Source organism: Anser brachyrhynchus (assembly GCF_964034855.1).
Source record: "Anser brachyrhynchus genome assembly, chromosome: Z".
NCBI lineage: Eukaryota > Metazoa > Chordata > Aves > Anseriformes > Anatidae > Anser > Anser brachyrhynchus.
In genome coordinates this window covers 59,385,944-59,408,556 of record NC_137697.1, presented here as the reverse complement: position 1 = coordinate 59,408,556, position 22,613 = coordinate 59,385,944, and the positions used below count along the sequence as shown (strand labels likewise).

The 22,613-nt window shown below is 40.9% G+C and overlaps 2 protein-coding genes across 4 annotated transcripts in view; one reads left to right on the top strand and one right to left on the bottom strand.

The window, feature by feature from the left end:
- Window positions 1–2,776, top strand: part of GRAMD2B (GRAM domain containing 2B) — a 32,638-nt gene extending 29,862 nt beyond the window's left edge. For both annotated transcript variants that reach the window (XM_080573968.1, XM_080573967.1), the window contains exon 14: window positions 1,547–2,776. In XM_080573968.1, the coding sequence (XP_080430094.1) occupies window positions 1,547–1,588 (42 nt within the window). In that variant the 3' untranslated portion in view covers window positions 1,589–2,776. The remainder of the gene's footprint in view (window positions 1–1,546) is intronic.
- Window positions 1,898–22,495, bottom strand: LOC308185619 (uncharacterized protein). Of its 2 annotated transcripts, XM_080573970.1 has the most exons (5): window positions 14,041–22,495; window positions 11,214–11,376; window positions 7,860–7,948; window positions 7,655–7,721; window positions 1,898–3,789 (listed from the first exon to the last, which is right to left on the bottom strand). In XM_080573970.1, exons 1-5 carry the CDS (start codon window positions 14,082–14,084, stop codon window positions 3,766–3,768), a joined length of 387 nt encoding a protein of 128 aa, XP_080430096.1. In that variant the 5' UTR covers window positions 14,085–22,495; the 3' UTR covers window positions 1,898–3,765. The 2 variants fall into 2 exon arrangements, 1 of the variants encoding a protein (XP_080430096.1); XR_013943512.1 differs by lacking the exons at window positions 7,655–7,721; window positions 14,041–22,495 and having other exon boundaries at window positions 11,214–14,030.
- Window positions 22,496–22,613: the final 118 nt, after the last annotated feature.

Sequence of the window (22,613 nt, the reverse complement as noted above, 5' to 3'; positions counted from 1 at the left end):
CAGAATTGAAGCCTTACGTTGTATTGGAAAATACTCAAGACACTATTACTTTCTTCTCATACAAGTTGAGTATTGCCTGCAGCTGCGTATTGCCACGTCCCTAATCTAGATCAGGAGTTGTTAGAACAGTGTTTGACCCTACTCATGTACTGCAAAACTGGTAGAAGTCTAATACCTGTATGTTCTCTTAGCAAAGTTACTGTAACTGTTCAACTGGGGTTTGTTTGTTTGCTTGTTTGTATTATGTCTTGGTGAAAAGTGCTAATAATTGACTGCAGCTCGCTTCAGAATCAAAACTAGCATAAAAATTTCCATGCAAATTGTCATCTCTTCCCCTCCCTTCCTGTGGGACTGCAGCATTGTAAGATACATTGCAGAAACTAGGTTAAAAAATAAGAATTACTCTTCAGTTAGCAAATGTTCCATACAAAACTATGTTGCAATGACTTTTTCAATGTGACCTTATGATTTTTACCAGTTCCACTTCATACCTGGAGTCACAAAATTTCCATGGCCTAGCAGAATTTTGCTCTGTTTTTCTTTAATGTTTTTAACAAGTTATTAAAAAATGCACCATGTCTATTAGGATAAAAGGGGAGGGAAAATGTGTCTTGATGTTACTCACTCCCTTATTCTAATGTAGCTTGATGAATGGAAATTCATGTGTAAGACTCTTATAAAGCTACCTGCTTCTTACTGTTCTTGGAAAAGGTGTGCTTCTGGGCCAGAAGATCACGAGGTAGGATTAAGAAGTGGTATCTAGAACAGGAAGTACGATGTCTCCTCAGTCTCCTCAAACTGATCCTCAAATTGAAGTCTGAAAGCAGCTGTGACTAAATGTGGCTGGTGACTACTAGCTACTAAGATGTATAGGACGCATGTGGATGGGGTGTGTCTCAGTGTATTCCCCCTTTGCTGCTTTTAAGGACAGTGAGATGGAAGATAGATAAACAGGCTGTGTAAAATTGGTCTGCATAAATAATCTTGAGGATGTGACTGACTTTAATTGCCTTCAGTGTAATTGACAGAATGTGTCCCACAATCAGTACACTTAAGTCTGGAACACAGGACATAACTGTTTTTGTTTGGAAGACTTTCTTTTTCTGTGCACATGTCAGCAGTCTATGTAGCTGAAGCTGTTATAAAACTTTCAATTACCCACTGAAACCTAGAAGCTGTGACTTGTAAGTTTGAGGCTTTTAGTAGATTTTGATCAAGTTCAAAATATTTGCGTTTCTTTTCCATTCTTTCTAGCTCTGGTTTTGTTCTCTTGTTTTCTCAGACCTAATGAAGAAGAGAATCCATGGGAGGAGGAGATGATTTTATCAGCCTGATTTCAGTTGATCAGCTAGGTTTGCTGCTGGCTGATCATATCTAGATGTTCCTTTGACTAGTGCAGAAAACACTTAACATGAATACCTGTGGTATAAATAGCTGTGACAGAATTAACAGGCACACAGAAAGTATATTGAAGAATGTCTTGATTTTTCTTAAAAATGCAGTATAACACTTCTTGTTGCCCAGTTAATTTTTCTCTCTTTCTTAGATACAGAACAACTTACAAAAACTACTTGAAGACGGTGAATGAAATGTCGATGTTCTTGGACTGCTTGAGCCTTCATTCGTTTTGCTTGACAAACAGTTCTAAAGGAGCTCCGCTGGCCAGAGTTCAAACTTCTTTATTTTCAGTCCAAGCCAAGGTTAAGCTACTGTAAAGCTTATGTCACAATACAGAAAGTCATTCTATTCTTGAGCAAATACATGTATCTGTATGTTTTGAAAATAAGAGGTTTTTTTCCTTCTCTATTCTGTGTGAAGCAATTAATGACTTTTACAGCTTGTTTGATTTTAGACTTCCTTATACCAGTGCAAATCTGGTGCAACTCCTCTTACCTCAGCATTTATTTTCTGTCTATTGTCATGTAAGTATGAATGGGAAGAATTTCAGTTATAATTCATGTTCTGAAGTGTTGTGTGAATGAGTTGGTATCTGACTTGCAGCTGTGGTTATGAATCAGTGCTGTGCTTTTTTTCCTTCTGGCCTTGCATCCCAAAGATCAAAAAACAGACAACTCTGGATTTGATTTTATGAAGTTCTGAATGTTTGATGTGTGCTCAGGCTCTAAGGTGCTCTAAGTAGGCTCAATTCCACATTGCATCAATGCTGAGGGTAAGGTCTGTTTCTACCAGGCATTAATTTTACATCAAAGTAAAGCTTGAAATATGTATGGACTTGCCAACTTACAATCAAGTTGCTTATGAACAGCAGTATGGGTGTGACAAGTCTGCATAACTTGGAAAAAATGATGATTTTTTTGTCCACACGTAAAGTCTCTGTCCATTAAGTTAATCAACGTGAAGACTTCAGTCACCTTTCCTTGTGGTTGCATGGAATCTTGGTTGTCTGAGCAAGTCCAATTCATGTTCTAGTTGATAGAAGTCTTGTCTTGGTATGTGACTCCAGGGATGTGATGTTTCCACAAAATAGAAACTGACAAATTAGTAAAGCAGCAATAATAATTCCAGTAGACTGAATGAAGAAGTGAACATCTGCTTTGTCATATCATTATTTTTTTCAGTGCCCTAAGATGGGATAACTGTTTTTTTTAGCTTTCTGATTCATCAAGCAGGCTGGTTGGTTTTGGAAAAGCAATACTTAAAATAATAACAACTAGTATATGTAAAGTAACAGTACTGTTTATATATGCTATGCATTTTATGACCATTTCTGTGAAATGTACCTTACTTTGTTTAAATAAATTTTTTTAAAAACAAATGCGTCAGTACTATAATTTGGATCATCCCAATTCCATCCATCAAATATGATGCTTATTAGTCAAACATGATGCTTATGATCTGAGTAGGCTCATACCTCACCACACAAAGTTCATGCAGAATGTAGTACCAAATACAAAGGAATTGTATCCTGCCTGTGTGCTTCCACTTACTCAGTCTTACTCAAGGTCTTCTCAGTGTGGGAAAACAAAACAAGCAGAAGAAAATTTGACCCCCAGCGTTTTTAGGAATTACAGTAGCATAGAGTGGTCGGCATGGACCTCTGGAGGTCATCTCATCCAAGCTCCATGCTCAAGCAGGTTGCCCTGGACCATGTCCAGGTGGCTTTTAAATATCTTCAAGGAAGGAGACCACAACATCTGTAGGCAACCTGTACCAGTGCTGTCACCTGTGCAGTAAAGAAGAGCTTCCTGTTGTTCAGATGAAACCTCTTGCATTTCAGTTACTTCTTGTGAGGAATTGTTAATAATTTTCTCAAATGGTTCCTTGTTGAGTGATGACGGATGAATAACGTAATGCTGAGGCAGCTGACAGTGTTATGTAACCTGTAATGTGTGCCTGCCTGGCTCAAATTTACATCTGAGTATGTTTGGTCAGAAATCTGTGAGATTTGACTGTTCTGCTTGTTGCAACCTCTGCCTTTCCTTCCTTAGTCAACATGGGCTTATTGTAAAACTTGTTTTCATAAGAAAACTGTTGTAAAAGGGTTTTGGATCTTTGTTTTATTTTCTTCCCCTCCTCCTTCTTTTTCCCTGCCCCCTCCTCTTCTCCACAGTTCTGCAGCTTATGCAATATCCTGGACTCTTACCTCTTTCCCTTCTCTGCTTACTTACCTTTAATGTCAGTTTGAGTAACAAGGCTGTCATTCCATTTATGGTGCTTTAAAACAAAGCCACATGTCACCTTGTCAAAGGAACTTCATGGAAACTTGATCGTCCATCAGCAGAGCTGAATTAGCCTTTTACTCCATTACATCAGCAAGGATGTGCCTTTCTGTAGGAAAACAGAGGGGAGAGAGGTAATATTTGACATTTACCTTACGTAAAGCAGGTTAGCTAAGCCTTTGGGCAGGCTTTATCACTAGCCATAAGCGAACAGAATAATTATAGGAGTGAAAGAGTAATCAGTCAGAGGTGGACGAGTGCCCTTTAGCCCGTGTGGCAGCGTGCCAGGGGAGGTGAGTCTGGACAAAGGTGTGGCAGTGCCTCAAATGAGGGAGAAGGCAACTGCACTCCAAAGAAAGAAGCAGCACTGAGAGCTTTTGGTTCTGTGGTCACCTCAGCTCACTGAGTCATTGCATGATGCTGTCTTTTCTCAGCTTTTCGGTTTGTACCCTCACTCCTCACTTTCCTAGTGGTAGGATGAGGAAGATGTCTCAAGGATTTCATGCTGTTCATGCTGCCCATTTGGGCAGTATGTATTACTGTTGTACTTCCAAATGGGGGGACAGAGCACAGACAAGGCCTTGGCGGATATGCAAGTCTACAAGTGTGTTTGAAGCGGGCTGGCTTTTGTCCTGTGACTCAGTCTGGTGATTCAGTTCCATGGGTCAGTCTCGTGAAGAAGAGTGGTTTGCCTTAATCCTATTTGGGAGGAAAGTAACAACAGCAGGGATGAGCAAGGAAAAGTGGCTTCCAAAGAGGGTAGAAATAGGGCAAAGAGTAAGGGGGATTCTCCTCCCAGGTTTGAGATAATGGGCCAAGTGGTGGGGTTTTGCTGGTCTGCAAAAATGAAACACTAGTTGTGCAGCAATAGGTGGCTTCAAGAAAGTCAGAAGTATACACCAAATGTTTAGCAGACAGTGTTAATACTGATAACTAATAATTTGTTGCAGAGGTTTCCTGAGAATCTGATTTTAAAAAAAAAAAAAAAGCTTCCTTCCGTCCTTCCTTTCTTCTTTTTTAATTATCATTTATCACAGAATGGCTTGGGTTGGAAGGGACCTTAAAGATCATCTAATTACAACCCCTCTGCCATAGGCAGGGATGCCTCTAGATCAGGTTAGCCAAGGCCCCATCCAGCCTGGCCTTGAACACCTCCAGGGATGGGGCTTCCACAGCTTCTCTGCGCAGCCTGTGCCAGTGCCTCACTATCCTTACAGTGAAGAACTTTTTCTGAATGTCTAGTCTAAATCTATCCTTTTTTAGTTTAAGATCATTCCCCCTTGTCCTATCATTATCTAGTCTTTCTTCATCCTTTTTATAAGACCCCTTTAAGTACTGAAAGGTCACAATGAGGTCTCCCCGGAGCCTTCCCTTCTCCAGGCTGAACATCCCCAGTTCCCTCAGCCTTTCTTCATGTGAGAGGTGCTCCACCTCATAGGAGAGGTGGTCCACATTATATGTGTCTGTTGTCAGACACATAATTCTGTTGTCTGTTATCATAAGCTCCCTCAGAGCTTAGAGGAGGTTAAAAATGAGAACTAGATTCCACCAGTTCTGAAGCATGTTGGAGCAGAAGGGCAAAAGCTCACTTGATCTTGATTTTCAGTATGAATACAGACTGTGAAAGTGGGGCCTCAGGATCCTTCTGACTTTGGGTTTTTATAGTAGTAGTACTAGGTTCTGGCAAGATGCTGTGAAAGTGGAGATGTGTGGAAGGCAACAGGAGTACATCAGTAATGTTTTTCCTAGTTTAAGCTGGTGATCCAGTTATTTTAACAATCTTAACCCAACCTTCATGCAAGTTCTTATTCTAAGAGAGGGAAACAAACAAACCAAAAACTTCAAAACACTTTGTTTGAATTTATTTCTCAGAAAATTACTTTTGAAGAAAGTGCCAAGACATTTTGGTGGTTGCGGGTGGGAATCCTAGACATGGCCTGCCTTTTCCACAGTACATTCTGTCAATATGCAGCAAATAGAGTCCTTGCATAGTGGTAAGAATACTTAAAGATCATTTTCTCTGCTTCACTGGTATGAACTTAGACCAAAGAGCTGAGAGTCCCTGGAGGTGGCAGGGTGTAGGAATGGAATATGTTATGGGCATGGTTCTCTGGTATTTTTGAATTCATTTAACTTCAGGCTACTGTCAAGAGGAAGAGTCCTTCCTTTTCTTTCTTCACTTTTTCATATTCCCGGATCTTTTACTGTACATTTTCACAGAAAGGAAATATAGTAGCATGAGTTTGGAGGGGATGGAGGGTTGAGGGGTTGTAGAATTAGTTTTCTGCCAAATTACTGGCCTGATCTGGCTTAGGTTAAGGGGTATAAAATGCATGCTACTACTGGTGTGAAGGAAGTAGTCCGTAGTCCAAGGAAAGCAAACATTATAAAACCCCTCTCAGCAGAACATGAAAGGTGGTAGTTCACACTAGCATTTGCAGATGGTTGTGTGTGTGTGTGTTTGATTTTAATGCTATCACTTTCACCTGAATATTCATGCAGCTGTATACTAATGCTCCCAGCTTCCTGCTACGCCTGCACCTTCATTTCCAAGCTTCCAGCTCACAGTCAGCTGGTGAACGCTAAATAAACCTTCAGACTGCCCAGACCTCTCAGGGCCATTGCTCAGCTGTTTCAGCTGCAGCTGCCGGTGAGGTGTTAGTCCCAAGAACACAGGAGTTTTTTCATTTACAGAGCAGGTGTGACATGCAGTAAAGATGACGACAAAGCTGGTTATTTATACAGAAAACTAAGCAAACAGTTTCTTTTGTGCTCAGTACCTGTGCGTATGCGTTTGTAAACAGCAGAGAAATATCATTTGAAAGGGTTTTGCCAGCACGTGCTTTCAATTTGCCTGGTGAGACTATCAGTCTGACATACAAATTTGCCCCAGTGGGAAAATCAACTAACCTTTTTTGACACATCTAGGTTTACGGTTTGAACTCAGTGGAGATTTTTGTTAAATATTGCTGCATGTAATGGAGACTTCACAAAAGGAGGGTGTTTTTTGCTGTCTTGAGTTATAAATTCAGTATGATCCAAGCTTATAATTGTAAAGTTTCATGATAGCCTGTTGTTCAGAGAACAGCCACAACAAAATATATGCCAATAAATCTAATTTAATTGTCTCTTAATTTATTCTCTGTTTACCAGTAGCATTCTTGGATTTCAACTAAAAATCAGTCAAATGTATGCAATAAAATAATATACACAGTGCGTACTAACTCAGCAGCACTTATGAGCATTTAACCCCTGAGATTCACACAGTATTATGATGCTAACTGTTCCTATTTTGATGATAACTATTCCTACCCAAAAATGTAGGTATTTTGACAATAAATATTCCATGGCCTTCTTGTAGCAAAGAGCCCAAAAGTGAACACAGTGTTTGAGTTGTGTTCTCACCAGTGCCACCTACAAGGGGACGATCACCTCCCTGCTCCTGCTGGCCACGCTATTTCTGATGCAGGCCAGGATGCTGTTGGCCTTCTTGGCCACCTGGGCACACTGCTGGCTCATGTTCAGCCAGCTATCAACCAATAACCCCAGTTCCTTTCCACCAAACAGCTTTCCAGCCACCTTTCCCCCAGCCTGTAGCATTGCATGGGGTTGTTGTGCCCCAAGTGCAGGACCTTGCAGGATCAGCCCACCACTCCAGCCTATCCAGATGCTCCTGCGGAGCCTTCCTACCCTCAAGCAGATCAACACTGCTGCCCAACTTGGTGTCATCTGCACACTTAAGAAGGTGCACTAAGTTCAGTCAAACTGGCCAGTAATACTGTGCCTCCTCAGCTTAGCTTGAATCTGAAATTATTTGGATGACCAGGCTTCCATGCTCATGGCAGGATTGCAGCCATGCCCTCAGGGGTTATCATCAGGATAGTTACAATAACTAGAAGCTTTTCTCTTTCTTCCATACCTAGCATGGTCTCTATTATAATCTACTTACAAGTGGTCAGGTGGCAGTATCTTACCAAGTAGATTTTGAGCAGGAATTCAAGGCAGCTGTATGTTAGTGAAGTCTTCCCTAAGCATGTGTGTCTAATACAAAAAGCAGAAAAATATTTCAGGTATCCACTACTGAAGTGGCATATGCTTAGCATAAAGTGGCATATGGTCAGCATAAATCACTTTACCCTTTTTCCCACAAAGCACAGTATTTTTGCCAAAAAAACTTACCTCCCTTGGAAGATCCAAACACCTTTCCAACAGTGTAACTGTTGGTGGAGGGGGTAACCACCATTTGAGTTGGATGTCTGTTTACATCTCTGTTAAAAGAGTTAGAAAGAATTAGCTTCTTGAAGAGAGTGCCCTAGAAATTATTGCCCGCCAAATACATGTCATGCTGACTAGGCTTGCTAGCTGCCAGCCTCTGAACTCAGTCTAGACAGCTTTTTTCCCCCCAGCTTTTTTCTTTTAGTCCATTGTGTGCAGAGTCTGTGCCAATATATTTTTATTATATGTGCACAACATGCTTGCCTTGCCAATTTCTGCATTGAGTTCATTTGGCTACCACTTAAAAGCTCATTATGTTCTTATAGTTGAAAAGATATCTTTTTCCAGACTTTATATAACAAACAGCAAGCTTGTGTCAAGACACATGATGATGTAGGAAGTGCATCCTATTCTGGAAGGGTGATATTCTATATTGAACTTCATAACAATTATTTATTAGTCTTCAGCAATGCAAGTAGGTTGGACTTTACAATAAAGGCCTCTTCAACTGCTGCTCTCACTTAATGATATTGATTAGGTAATTTTCCACTGAGTAGGCATGTTAGCAGTACTTAGCAGGAGATTAAAGGAAAATCATTCAAATGTGCTGTCAAGTACAAAATTAAAAACCAGCTCTTCACACTATCTATGGATAAATAGATAAGGGTTCCTTCCAAGAAGAAAAGGTAATGAGTAACTCAATTATAACTTTAGATACTGGACCTGGCGTGCAGGGCAAAACACAGCTCTAAATCTTTCCAGCCCTTTCATCTTGCTAGCTTGACAATATGCACATGGGGCCGCCTACTGGAGCAGGAGCACGGTGAGAAAAAAGTCAGCTTGTACTAAGACCTTTTTCCACTACGTATGTAATAAACCATGAACCTTCGCTCACAGATGAATCATGTGAGAAATAAGTGCTTTGTGACATTGGTTTATGATATGCGTGTGAAAATACACCTGTTTATATTTTCCCGTAAAACAGTTCTAAGTGAGGCAAGTAACATGCATGGAAAAAAAAAAAAGAAAAACAACAACCAAAACAACCACACCTACATCAGTTGATTTGGAAATGCACAGATACACAGACTTCTAAATACTCTTTCTCGTCAACGGTAATTGCAATTTGGAAGATAGCTGTGGATCTGAAAGATTTTTAAATTCTTGACTGTGGGAACACATCTTCCAGGCTTCTCTACCAAGTCCCCTGACTTTCCAAGTCCCTCTGGTTCTATAACCAATCCTTGGCCATCACAGTGACACCTCCCATGAAAGCAATCTGTAGTTTGTGGTCTAATTGAACTAATGAAAACAAGAGTGTTGGGTTGAGATTAAGATTAAAGAAATTAGAATGTTCAGAGCTGGCTATTCAGAAATCACATATGTGGTTATTCCTTCCCTGTGCCTTTTGTCCGTTCTCTACCTCCGTTTTCGTTCTTGAGCTGCTTGATGACATACAAAAATAGTTAACTTTCCAACAGATATGTGAAGAGAAAGATCTTCTAAGACAGCACAGTATCAAAGAAATGCCTGTTGAACAATGCTGAAAATAATATTCCAGATTTGCTGCCATTACTTTTTCCTTTTCCATTCTAGTTCTTTCTGTAATTGCACTCCATGCAAAGTGAAAAAAAACATTGGAAACTACAAGAATAGTCTGAGGCAGTATCTCTGTCCTACACCATTTTGCTTCCCCAAAAGCCATTGCCACAGATGGGTGAGATGGGCCAAAAACATCAGCAGTGATTCCTTAGGCTTCTACACAAGCTGAGAGTGCTGCTCACCTCAGCTGTAAGCATCAGGGAAAACTCCTCAATGTATGGCAATCAAAGATTATTGAAGCATAATGTATGCATCCTGTGATGGGTTTTTTTGTTTTGTTTGTGCTCCCTCAGGCAGCAGAGTGACCTGTAACAATGAGTGCTGTATTATTATTTCCAATCTACTGAAATCTGACACTTTTTAAAAGTTGTGACAGCCCTTAATATTAAAGTTGGAAGCATGTCTGCCATAGCAAACACACTTCAGGAGAAGGTAGACTGTAAGCTAAGTGCAATATTATTTTTTTCTTCTGTAAAAGCAAGATTACATGCTGGCACACTTTATTGTTTTTCCTCCATGTTTTTAATAGTGAAATTAGTGTCTAGGCACCAACACCAAACACAAATTCTCTCTTTCATCTCTCACTTTTTGTATTGACCAGTCTTCTTTTTTCATTCACTCGTTTCATGAATTAGCAAACACTATACTGTAAGTAACAGATCTACCCAATCATGTGTCTGTTTGATTGTTTATAATAAGCTCTTTAAGCTAATTTTAGAAATTCCATTTATGCATCTCAATTTGTGAAAAAAAAGTGGTTCTTTTTATGTTGGTGTAATGTATAACAACTATACTGTGAACTACCTAGTGTCCTACAGTGTATTTAATTTTTAATACAGCATTGTAGTGTTAACATTTTCATGACTTTAAATAAGATCAATGCAAAATGTTCACAGAAATGACACAAGTAAATATATTTGATTTTTTTTTTAATTTACCTGACTATGGCATTAGATATTGAAGATTGATGTTATTAGCAAAGCCAAAGGTTAGCTCTTGACCATTTTTATATTCTTAAACAGCATAATTCACAACAATTAATTGTTTAATTAACAATCTTTATTACACTGTTTCCTGGTCTTGTTCTCTAGTCCCTTCACCAGCTTCACTGCTCTTCTCTGACTGTGTTCCAGCAACTTAATATTCTTCCTGTAGAGAGGGACCCAAAACATTTTCAACTCCTTGGACTGCTTTCTAATAAAAACTTTTATGATACAGCTCAAGAACTTCAATGGATGAGCAACTCGTGTAACAGCTACGCTGGTCTAGCCACTACATTGCTATTGCATGGTGTCCTGGACCATCCAAAAACCATGCTTGGAAGCCTGAAATTGGAACATTATGAGCTGTACAGGACTTTCCCTACTGCATAGCCAGCCCTTTCCTGGCTCTGCTTGGGGAGACAGCCCCCAGTTGCATGCCCATCGCCCTCAGGCACAGCCCTTCCCTTGACTGGGAAAATTTTAAATCTCCAGTAATTTCACCACCTCTGGTAGTTATTTCTCCTGGCGTCACCACCACTGAAAGCTACGTGCCACTGTTGATGGATAAGGGGATACACTTCCACTGGGTGCTCATCCCACACTGGTCCAACAGAGGCTGTGGGAGACCTAGATTCTCCTCAGGTTGAACCAGACACAGAAATTTCCTAAGTGAATAAGCTCATGCACTGGATAGCCACCAGAGCCTAATGACAGGAGACTACAGCATTCTTACCAGTAGTATCAGGATTAGAAGTGTACAGTGCTGCAAAAGTTTTGGCATCATTGCAGGGTAATGAGGATATGCAATTTGACCAAATGAAAGGAAGATCTTTTGTGAGTTGAAGTAAAGTCTTGATGTTTCCTCCAACATATTTGTCCTCATAACTGTCATCAGTCTAGAAGAAATTTTGGCAGCCTTGTTAAGGAAGTAGCCAGAAAACCTACCACAGTAATAAGTAGATAGCATCAGCCTGGATTCTCTAATCTATTTATAATCAAGAATTGTCCAAAGTACAAAAGTCTCTCTATTGTGAGGGTCTTTGCTGGGATTCCCAGGGCACACCCTCTCTGCTTTGCCTTGCATACAATCATATTAACACATACAATAATGCAATTTAAGCATGACTTGCTGCAGTGGGTGGGTGCGCACTGGCTCAGAGGTCCAAGCAAACTGTGGCTTCTGGCTCAGGGCCTCTTGGCAGCAGCACAAATGACAACACTGGAGAAGAAGCTCTGTGCGAGTTGCTGCCAAGCTGCTACTCTCAGTATAAGTTTCTTGATGTAAACAAACAAACAAAAAAAAAAGTCACTAATTTTATTACCAAAATCTAATTGGCCTAGTGAGAACACATTTCAAAGGATACAAATGAATGAAACAAAATAAAATGTCCATTCACGCCTCTGCTGCAGAATCAGTAGTTCTTCTTGCTCTCCTCAGTCACATGCAACCAACCAATTTCTCTGCTGGGGACAGTTAATGAGAAAAGGAAGTTGCTAACCTAGGATTTTATTGGCAATAACATGCATCACACGCTGCGCCACAGGAGTGCTGGACCTTTCAAATAACCCACACCACTTGTCTTTCCTCCACCTCTCTAGCACTTGCAATGAGCAACCCCTCATAAGACATTTGTGGCTGGCTGCTTCAGTTATTATTTACTGTATCCCATGCAGGTTTGAGTGGTTCGGGTCTTACCTGGGGTTAAAAACGAGTATAAAGAAATTATCTTTTCCTGATTGCTATGCGTTTCATCATACGGTTGCTGCCGAAATCACTACAGCCATATGCACATTTCCAGCCCGCCACCCTTAAGCCTTTGAATGAGGCAGGCCTTGACAGTGGTCCAACCTTCCAGTAGTTGTACCGTTGTCTTCAGCAGGACTGAAGACCATGAACACTGCCTCCCTGCTGCTACCTCTCTCCCTGGCCCCCTGCTCCTGCTTAACATCCCCACCCATATGCCTGTGGTGCGGTTCCCATCCACCTCCTGATTTGCTCAGGGTTATTTTGTGCACAGCTCCCAGAGCGCAAAGGTCCCAGAGCAAAAAGCACTCTGTTGCCCAGCTGAAAGGGATTAGATCAGCTGGGTAAGCAGTTTGGTAGAGGAAGGAGTGTCAAGGGTAAAAACGCATGTATCTTCCAGGGGTGGAGGTGGAAGATACTGCTTTGGGCATCAAACTTCTTTTTGGCAGCACTTATCTGTATTTAGGAGTGAACTTGAATCCAACTATCACACTCACATACACATGCTTGGTCATAAAATACAACAGTGACAACTGGATTTTGTGAGATTCCTCAGCCTGGCTCTGAGGAAACCTACTGAACCAAGCACCAAGAGGCTGCAGGACAGAGGCTGGTTAAAGGCCAGAGGGTTGGGCTGGTCCCAGAGAAAATCACCAGGAAAATTACCAGGACTGGGCAGCAGTCTAACCAAGATTTTGTTCAGACCCAGATTCAACGCACAAGCCTAAATCCTGTTTCATAATGACCTGTCATAAAAGTTGTCTTAATATCACAACCTCTGTTTTTTCACCTTGTAGTAAAATGCAAAAGGGTAACTGTAGAGAAACAATTTCCCTGTGTCATGGTTTTGGCTGGGGTAATTTTCTTTGTGGAGGGAGGCCTTTATGATGCTGTTTTGGATTCAGGAGAAAAATAATGCTGATAACACACGGATGTGTCAGTTGTTGCAGAGCAGTGCTCACGCAGAGCCAGGGACATTTCAGTTTCTGGTGCTGCCCTGCCAGCAAGGAGACTGGGGGTGCACAAGGAGCTGGGAGGGGACACAGCCAGGACAGCTGGCACAGGCTGGCCAGAGGGATGTCCCGTACTATGTGGTTCCATGGTCAGCAATAAAAGCTGTGGTAAAGAAGGAGGAAGGGGGGCACGTTCGGAGCAATGGTGTTTGTCTACTTGAGAAATCGTTCTGCATGCTGAGCCCTGCTTCCCTGGGAGTGGCTGAACACCTGCCTGCCGATGGGAAGCAGCGAATGGATTCCTTGCTTTGCTTCACTTGTGTGCAGCTTTTACTTTACCCAGTGAGCTGTCTTTGTCCCAACCCACGGGTTCTTGCACTTTTACCTTTCTGATTCTCTCCCCCATCCCACCTGGGGACAGTGAGCGAGCGGCTGGGTGGTGCTGAGCCGCCTGCTGGGGCTGAACCACAACACCCTGGAGGCTTTGTAGAGGAGGGCAGACCTCCCTCAGTCGGTCAGGCCCCACCGTGCCGCAAACACATGCTGCCGTTCCCCGGAGGACACTCTGCACCAGGCCGCCACATGCCTGCTTCATCTGGCTCGAGGCCTTCAGCTACCTCTGACCCCTGGCATCTGGCTCTGCGGATGGAAAGTTCGGAGGAAATGGGTGGCGGCCGTGCTTGCATGCTCGCTGGAGGCAAAACAGACACTTTACTCCCTCCACCCACTACGCTGGCTTCCTGAGGCTCGCAACCTCACCTCCCTGCCCCTCCAAGGCCTGCCGAGTATCTCCTTGAGGGGGGCAGCTCTCCGGCAGCTGTGAACCTCAGCTCTGAACTGTGTGCCCACATACCTGCTCTTACCTAAACAAAGAGCAGCCCATGCTCAACCAGTCCCACAGGTGCATCTACACATTTAGGTGAGGCCATATATTACACATGAAATACAGGTTCGATGCGTGGCTGTGCTCAGTGTACTGGTCCCATCTCTGTGGGAAGAAAGCAAAGATTTACACCTCCAGTCCTAATTAATGAAACAGCCTGTTAGAGACACACACACAGCTCCAGATTCTCCGCTCCCAGCTGGAGTAACTATGCAGAAATGAGACAGAAATGGTGCTAAACCAGTATAATGAGAAGAGAATAATTATTTTCTGCTCTGCTCTGCTGATTTACTGAACCACAAGCAAAGGTCAAATAATCTCACCTCAGCTGGAGAATGAGAAGCTGCAGAATGATGATCAGGTAAATAACTAAAACAAACACAAGGTCAAGAAGACGCTACAGAAAATATACTTGAAGGTATTTAGAGGAAAAATAAATTGTTTTAACTTGGGTCATATTCACTGTAATTCTATGTCAGAACTCATTTTGATTTTGCTCTCTTGTAAGAAAAAATGAAAGAGCATTGTTTCCTGGTGTTTTAACCAACATTGCAAAAGGTTTACTTAGTAGTGTAAATACAGAACTTAAAAAACTTGTTTTCTGGTTAGCTGAGGAACATTGTAAGACAAACAAATCACATAATTTTTGCAGACCCAGCAGACTTTAAAATGCCAATCTTATCCTGGTTTCAAAACCCACAAAGAAACCAGCTAATACCAAAGAATGAAAAACTTCTCATTTACAGTAAGAGGCAAATCTGTGGCTTGAAGAGTTGCGCAAACTATGCTTCATATTTACTATTTCCTGTTGGAACAACGCAACATGGAGTAATAAACCACCAGTAAGGATAGCCTTTTCTTGAACTCTCAGTATTTATTGTTCAGAAATAAGAAGGAAATGAGCAGCCAGAAAAGTAAATGATACAAGCAACATGCAAACTAGAGTACTAAGGCAAATACTGTCTAGCATAAAGCTAACAAATATATAGATGTAGCTAGATATGAAATGTATGGATTAAAACAACAGACAGAGAACAAAGGGATTGGTACAGTTTATTTCAATTTACATAAAATGTTCTGAATGAGATTGGGACCATTTTTATAGTCAAAAAAAATAATTAAAAGAAACACAAATATCAAAACACGAAAGTTTATTCTGTTCTCAGATCCTTTCCTTTCCTTTGTTGTTGCTTGTTGTTTTTAATCATAATAGTCAGTTTTGACAGCCTGGCCTACTGCCAGATTCACACTCCAACCAATGAATTCTAGCAGATTTGAAGGTTTTGATATTGTTCTGTCGTGAATATGTGTCTGTGCTTTATGTGCCCTAATTGCAGCCTTATGTGTTAACTAAAATTCCTTCTGTCTCCTTTCCCTATTCTCCCTACCCAGTAATTCTCTCATCCTTTTTTTTCCTTTATACTGTAAAACCATGCCCTTTCAACCTATTCTATTTTGTGCACTTTTCCCCATCTCCTATCTGCAACTCTGATGTTGTCTTCCTCAGTGCTCCCAAAGTAATAGCCAGCATCTAAAAGCCTGGTACTGGGTCCTCTTTCTCCTCTTCAATACTGCCTGTGTCTTTCACCATGGCTTTACCAGCTTCTTTGCTGCTGGTTTTGAATTTCTCATTCTCACTTTCAAGGCCTCTCCTTTTTCTGCAGCCAACAGCTGGTTGCTGCCTTCCTAAAGGTTTCCCTGCACATCTCTGGTGCTTGTCAGACTTTGTAGGATGCCACTTCGGCACTAAATTGGCAGGAAAACCAAACCAAACCAAACCAAACAAAAACAAAACAAACAAAAAAAACCTAACTAACTTAAAATATCAAAAGGAGTAGGAAATTAGCAGGATCACAGAAGCAGTATGGTTACAAATGCCACAGAACAGCAATGATTGACTACGTTATTGTTTTATTTTCTATTGTGTGCTCCATCCCTGACTTTTTCCTTATCACCATAAGTCTGTCTCCTCTGCTGTCAGTCCTTGTTACTACATACCTTCAGCTAAGATCCCCACATTTTTTGTTTGTTTTTTTTTTTTTTTTTCAAGCTACAAATATATAATACCAATAACAAAACCTGGGAGGATAGAGTGACTTGTACTATTTTGAGAAACATCACTTTAACCTTACTCTATTGCTTTTTCTGCCTTAAACCACTACCATAAATTAGGTGCTGTCATGGTTGAATTGATGTATGTATTTACTCCTTACGGGGCAAACAGGAATCCCCTACTTACACTTAACAAGCAGTACCTCAAATCCATAATTGTGAACATGTACAGTCTTAAGTGAATACAGGCACATATGAGGTAGAGAAAGGTTTATACCCTTGAGTTTATACCCTTGAGTTTATGAGTATTCTGCATACTTTTGGTGCTAAACAAATGCATTAAAATTTAAAAAAAAGAAAAAAAAGAAAAAACAACACAGTATTTCACCTGTGGTATATGCATACCTAAGTGTCATTTGTAAACAGGCTCCTTGAATTAGTGTGGACAAAATACAACACAGAGAAGAGTATGTGCTGCACTTCTTAAGACACTGTTCAAATGCAGCTGCCACACTGGACTGAGGGGTTTCTATCATTGTAGCCCACTGTAAATCATAGGTGAATGAGTGAGTAATCTCTTAAAACCCACATAAGGCAAAAGACCATAACCACTCAGTAATACTTTAGGCATTAAACAAAAGCCTTAGAAGTAAAATAGCTTGCATTTATTCTCTGTTATTGCAATTACTACTGAATTACTATCAGTTTTCCAGACTTAATACAATAAAAGGATGTGTCTTCCTCTAAAGTTCAGAAATCCAGCTTGCATTGTCTTTTCCCTTGAACCCAACTTTGGAATCAGATTGCAGGAAAACAGAGCCATAATGCCAGAGAACATACTGGGCAAAGTGTGTATTAAACAGTTTGTTTGTAGTTTCCCAGCAATGAGTACCTGGTTGAAATAGAATTTATCTTTTGGATTTTGGAGTTAATGTTTTATATAAGAATTGCATTAACCAGCTGAGGCTTTTGCAGAATAAAGTGGGTTTAATTACCAGAAAAGAAGAAACGTTCCCAGCTGTGCTGGAATATAAGAAGCATTCAGAAGAATAGGCTGGTGTTTTACACATCTGCCTAATGAATGGAAACTCTTCTGCGGTGACCTCAGGCACGAGAGGGAGAACTGAAGAGCACACGCCCTCGGCTGCACACCAGCAGGCCAACAGCGACACCAAGAGGAACACGACGCTCAAAAAAATGCTCCGCGATGCCTTACCGGGCAAAGTCCCTGCTCCGAAATACTAAAGTGTGTCCCTGTTATCTGGCAGAAAGCAACAAGCCATATGAGATATCGATGCTGATAATTTCAGCAGAAGGAATAGAGACTGCAAACAAGTGTAACACGTACCTGCAGGCAACCCTGTTCAAAATGCAAGGTTAGACTTAATGATCCACACTGTAAAAAACACTTCATTGGCAACAAAAGTTTGCAAACAAACAAATGCAATTAATCCAGCAGTTTACAAACACTAGGTATATAGCATATGACTGCACGTTTTGCTCATCCAGGGATATCTATTTCATAACACTGAAATAATGCATTGCAGAAGTCCCTGCCACGCCATTTTGTTAAATCAAGAATTTTATTCCATATAAGTCCCGTATACAAGTCTTAAAAAATTGTGTCCTCTTCCACATAGAGAAATAAGAATATACACATGTGCAACATGTGCACATCACATTGGTGCAGATAACATATTCAGAAGACAATCCAGGCAAAAAGCTCTCCTGTAATTTACACACCTTTACATAGCTAAGATTAATGCAGAGACTTGAATGGATTAGTTACAGGGTAACTGAGAACCACCCCTATAATGTTTAATATCTCATACAATAACATCGGCAGCAGCTACAAATTAAGAGTTCTGGTAGCCACATGGCTTTGAACACCTCAGTAACAACACAGACTTGAATGATGGAAGTACCATGAGAAAACAGTATGACATAATATAAATACGTTGTTCTGTTAAAATTATAGCATCGCAGAATCCTCTAGGTTGGAAAAGACCTTCCAGGTCATTAAGTCCAACCATCAACCTGACCTATGGAGTCCCATCACTAAATAACGTCCCTTAGTGCTTCATTCACACACGTCTTAAACACCTCCAGGGATGAGGACTCCACCACTTCCCTGGGCAGCCCCTTCCAATGCTTAACCACACTCTCCATGAAGAAATTCTTCCTGATATCCAATATAAACTTCCCCTAGCACAGCTACAGGACATTGTCTCACATCCTATCACTTGTCACCTGAGAAAAGAGAACACCCTCCTCACTACAACTTCCTTTCCTTGTATTTGAGGTCTCACCAGTACTGCATAGAAGGGGACAGTCACCTCCCTGGTCCTGCTGGCCACACTATTTCTGATGCAGGCCAGGATGACCTCGGCCTTCATGGCCACCTGGGCTTACTGTTCAGCCAGCTGTCAACCAGCACCCCCAGGTACTTTTCTGCTGGGCAGCTCTCCAGCCACTTTTCCCCAGGCGTATACAGCTGCATGGGGTTATGACCCAGGTCCAGGACCTGGCACTTAGCCTTGTTGAATGCCATTTGATTGGACTCGGCTCACTGATCTAGCCCATCCAGATACCTCTGCAAAGTCTTCCTATCCTCAAGCAGATTGACATTCCTGCCTCATTTGATATCATCTGCAAACTCACAGAGGGTGCATCCCCTTATTCAGATCACTGACAAAAACTTTAAAAGAAACTGGACCCAAGACTGAGCTTTGGGGAACACCAGTAATGACTGGCTGCCAACTGGATTGAATAGAACACATTAAGAGTCTCTTCCTAACTTCTGAGATCAGGGTAGATCTGTGGAGCCTAGTTTTACAATGAATGACTAACAGACATATCTTTGGTAGACCTGAGACCAGGATGATTGTCATCAATGCTACAGCTTCAGTGAGAAGTAGTCTTGCAACAAATAATCTCTTGCCCGTATCTCTCCCGCAAGGTGAGGACCCCCGGGGGGGGGAGTCTCTCTTCCTAGGCTAAGTATTCTCCTAGGAAAGAACTTTGAACTTCAGACTTCTTTGATCTCTAGTGCCTTTGGTGCTGTTCCTGTGTACCTCTGAAGAGCCTGGATCCATCCTTTCTGTTCCCCCACCCCAAAGGAGCTGAGGACATTCACAAGAGCTATCCTTTCCCTTCTAGTCTCCAGGGTGAACAAAAGCCTTTCTCTCCATTTCAGATGTGCTGTATTACAGTAGATTGTCCATCTCTGTTGCATCCTTTTCCATGGAGTCAATGGCTGTCCTGCTCTGGGGAGACCAAACTGGACACAGGACCCCAGACGCAATTAGGCTTCGTGGTGCTAACGCAAGAGGAAAGATCCCTAGCACAGAGAAGAGGTGGCACAGAAACCAGTTTAGGCAACTGGGGCTATTAGGGCTATCCAAAACAGTGGCCTCGGTTCTTCTCTTGATTTAGCAGGGGAATTCTTGGGTCAGAAGTTTGGTGCACATGATATGGATGTTGCCATAAAGAGACAGCAAAGCGTGAGTTACATGGAATAAGGTTTGGAGAACAGTTCTGCAATGTTGCACTAGCCCTGCGGGGGAAGTCAGTTTATAACCATCCTCATGGGATGCTGGAGTAATGTGTTTCTTTCTACTGCCTCATACCTGAAGTTCAGTTTGATTTTCCTTGGCCCTGCAAAAGGAATAAAAGTGACCACTGAGAATATGAGTAATGCAATTCTGTTGTTAGGGTTTCTGCAGGTTTAAGCTTGTGTCATCCATTTTGTGCCAAGAGACCCCTGAAATAATTGCACTAACTCGTTTTGTTTTTCATTACTAGCAGATGTTGCTGAGTGAAACAAGGATCCAGAGTCTTGCATAATAAAACAAATGCTTCTCCACTGCCTGTCTGCCCTGGATGGAAGATTCCCTCGTCGAGCAGAAAATTGAAAATACTGAAAGACAACAATGAGCACTTTCCCATTTGTTTTAAATATAGCACTGCAGGGCTGCTATTTGCAAAAATCCAAGTTGAATCCTGCTATTGACAAGCAGTATTACCTGGCTCCTGAAAACAGCTCCAGTACCAACAGCCTGCTATTTTCTGTGCTATTAGAAACTGTGATAGAATGCAGTAAAATGGAAGAGTAGCAGCAGTTCACATCCTGCAGTTTTGATTTTTCACCATTCATTAAAAAATTAACTGGTGTGTTTGTTTATAAGTAAAAATGAAAATAGCAGAATTAGCATTTTACTTTGGTTAAAATTAACATGGCCAAAAGAAAGTAAGTTACTTGCAAGACTGTTCCCATCAAGGTCATTTCACAGTAAGCAATACCGTGCTAATAAATGAATTATTGATCATGTGTCATTTAACACTTGTTATTCACTGGTGTTAGACAGTCAAGGGTAATTAAGTTTATGCAACAATGGAAGCTGCTGATAGAATTTGTATTGTAACTGCAAGTTCCACTAAGCTGCATATACCAGAAGCTCCAAAATGTATTTATGAACACTCAAAATGTTTTTCTTCAGTGAGATAAGCCAATGAGATAATGCAGCTTACAATCTCCTGAATGGACTTTCCTAACTAAAGCAAAAATTCAGAAACAGGGTGTTTACATTATTTGTAAGCTTACTTGACTTTATTACTTCGTCATAATCATGACAGTTCATAAGCATCTAAATCCCATCCCAAACCTATTACTCTCTGCAACTGGAGCCTGTCTTTAAGGCAGTTTCCCTAGACCTCCTTCACTGGAAGACAGCTAGTCAATTCAGGTAACATTCTTCAAGAACAGGTGACTAAATAAAGGGGTGGAGAGAAGCAAGATTGGAAATATCATTTAAGGAATCCAGAGTTGTCTGGAAATCAGATGAAATGTGATGATTATCAGCTGCAATGCCATACTAGAAATCAAATGACAATGCAGGTAACATTGTCTTTGCAATAGTATTTCATACACTCAACAAAAGTCAGGATCAAATTGTAATCAAAGTGCATCTGATGTGCCTATTCACAGAGGTAGTTACAAAAGTATTTGAAGCTGAGAGTCCTCTGCAAGACTATTCAAGTTTGTGTTGAAGGGATTTTTATATTTAAAAATTTCAAAATAAACTTCAAAAATAACTTAGCAGATTTGCTGTAAAGCTCAGTCACCCTCATAATAACATTCCTGTATGTTTTTTTCCATTCATACTTGTCATCATCCGTTTTTGTTCTATTCCACCATGACCTGAGTTCATGTATTTAAAGCCAGATTGCAGAGCTAACTTTATTCCTGCACACAGAAACCACTGGATTTGTGAAATCATTTTATCCAAAAAAGTAAAGATGCCTTTTATGTTCTAGAAAAACAGATGTGACATAATGAGGTTACCCAAAAACTATTAATAAGCAGTAAAAATAGGAAAAGGAAAAGTTTTGCTTATTTTTCATTGTTAAGACCGTTTTATGAAGACACTCCATGACACAGAATGGTGTTAAAGAATAGAACTTCTATAACTGGTGCTATTTTCAGAAAAGAAAAAAAATGGAAATTAGATTGTTTCTTTGTGGTCTATCTGCTAATGATTTATTTGTCTGCTTCAGGAATTTCAGTTCTTCCTATGTGCAAATATATTTCTATGTGCAAATTTCTTTCAAGAAATCTGTTTCCTAGTTAAATGGCCAAGCACAAAGAACTTCAGGAGAGTTCATCTGAATGTAAGACTCATGATCTCCAGTACAAAAAAAACTTAACTGCCTACTGTTTGCTCTTTGGGAAGTGCCACTCAAAATACTTTCTATAATACAGATGCAAATTTGAAACACTCTTTTAAAACTAGAATTTATGATGAAAGACCAGCTAGCGTTGCAGTATGCTGGACCTCTAACACAGTTTGGACAACATTGTTGTACGTCAAATCTTAGAATCAAGATAAAGCTAGATCTGAGTCCTATAATCTGAGCTCAAAATAAATGGTTCTGCCATGTTCAGAGATTGTGAAAACATGGCATGTATGTAAGACCTAGTGGAAAGAAATTTTTACCAAAAGTAATGCATAAAAAAAAAATCTCTGAAGTTACTCAGTGGAAAGAATCAGCATAAGAGCACTGTGCCTTTTCTTGTCTTGCATTCTAAGCAAGACTCCCAAATGACCTCCCAGTGTCTGTAGTCTTCAGCCTCCATGAGAAAATGCCACCTAATTTGAAACTGCACATAAACAACTTGCCTTTCCACAGCAAATCCCTGCTAGAAAAGTATTCCCTCCTGGCTGCGCATCTGGTTCTTCAGCTCATTTGTTGAAGGATGTCAAAAGGATCATGGTAACCTCAATCAACTCTCGATCCTTCTAGCCTAAGAGATTGTTATGCAAGTCTGCACTATCCCTTGATCTTTCCCATTATCTCCCAACACATGGAGCAAAAGTCTCCTTTCCAAAGAAGATGCGGAAAACTAAAGTGGTTCATTTAGACGAATGACATTCCTCCCAGCTGTCAGCCCAGCAAGAGGAAACGGACAGACTGCTCATCCTGCTCCAAAACAGCGAGGAA

Excerpts from the sequence above, each read along its gene's own strand:
- LOC308185619 (XM_080573970.1), bottom strand. The coding sequence starts at position 14,084 with ATGCACCTGTGGGACTGGTTGAGCATGGGCTGCTCTTTGTTTAG. Across the intron at positions 11,377-14,040 it reads ATGGGCTGCTCTTTGTTTAG|ACTGATGACAGTTATGAGGA; the intron begins GTAAGAGCAGGT and ends AATTTCTTCTAG. Across the intron at positions 7,949-11,213 it reads TTCTAATCCTGATACTACTG|AGATGTAAACAGACATCCAA; the intron begins GTAAGAATGCTG and ends CTCTTTTAACAG.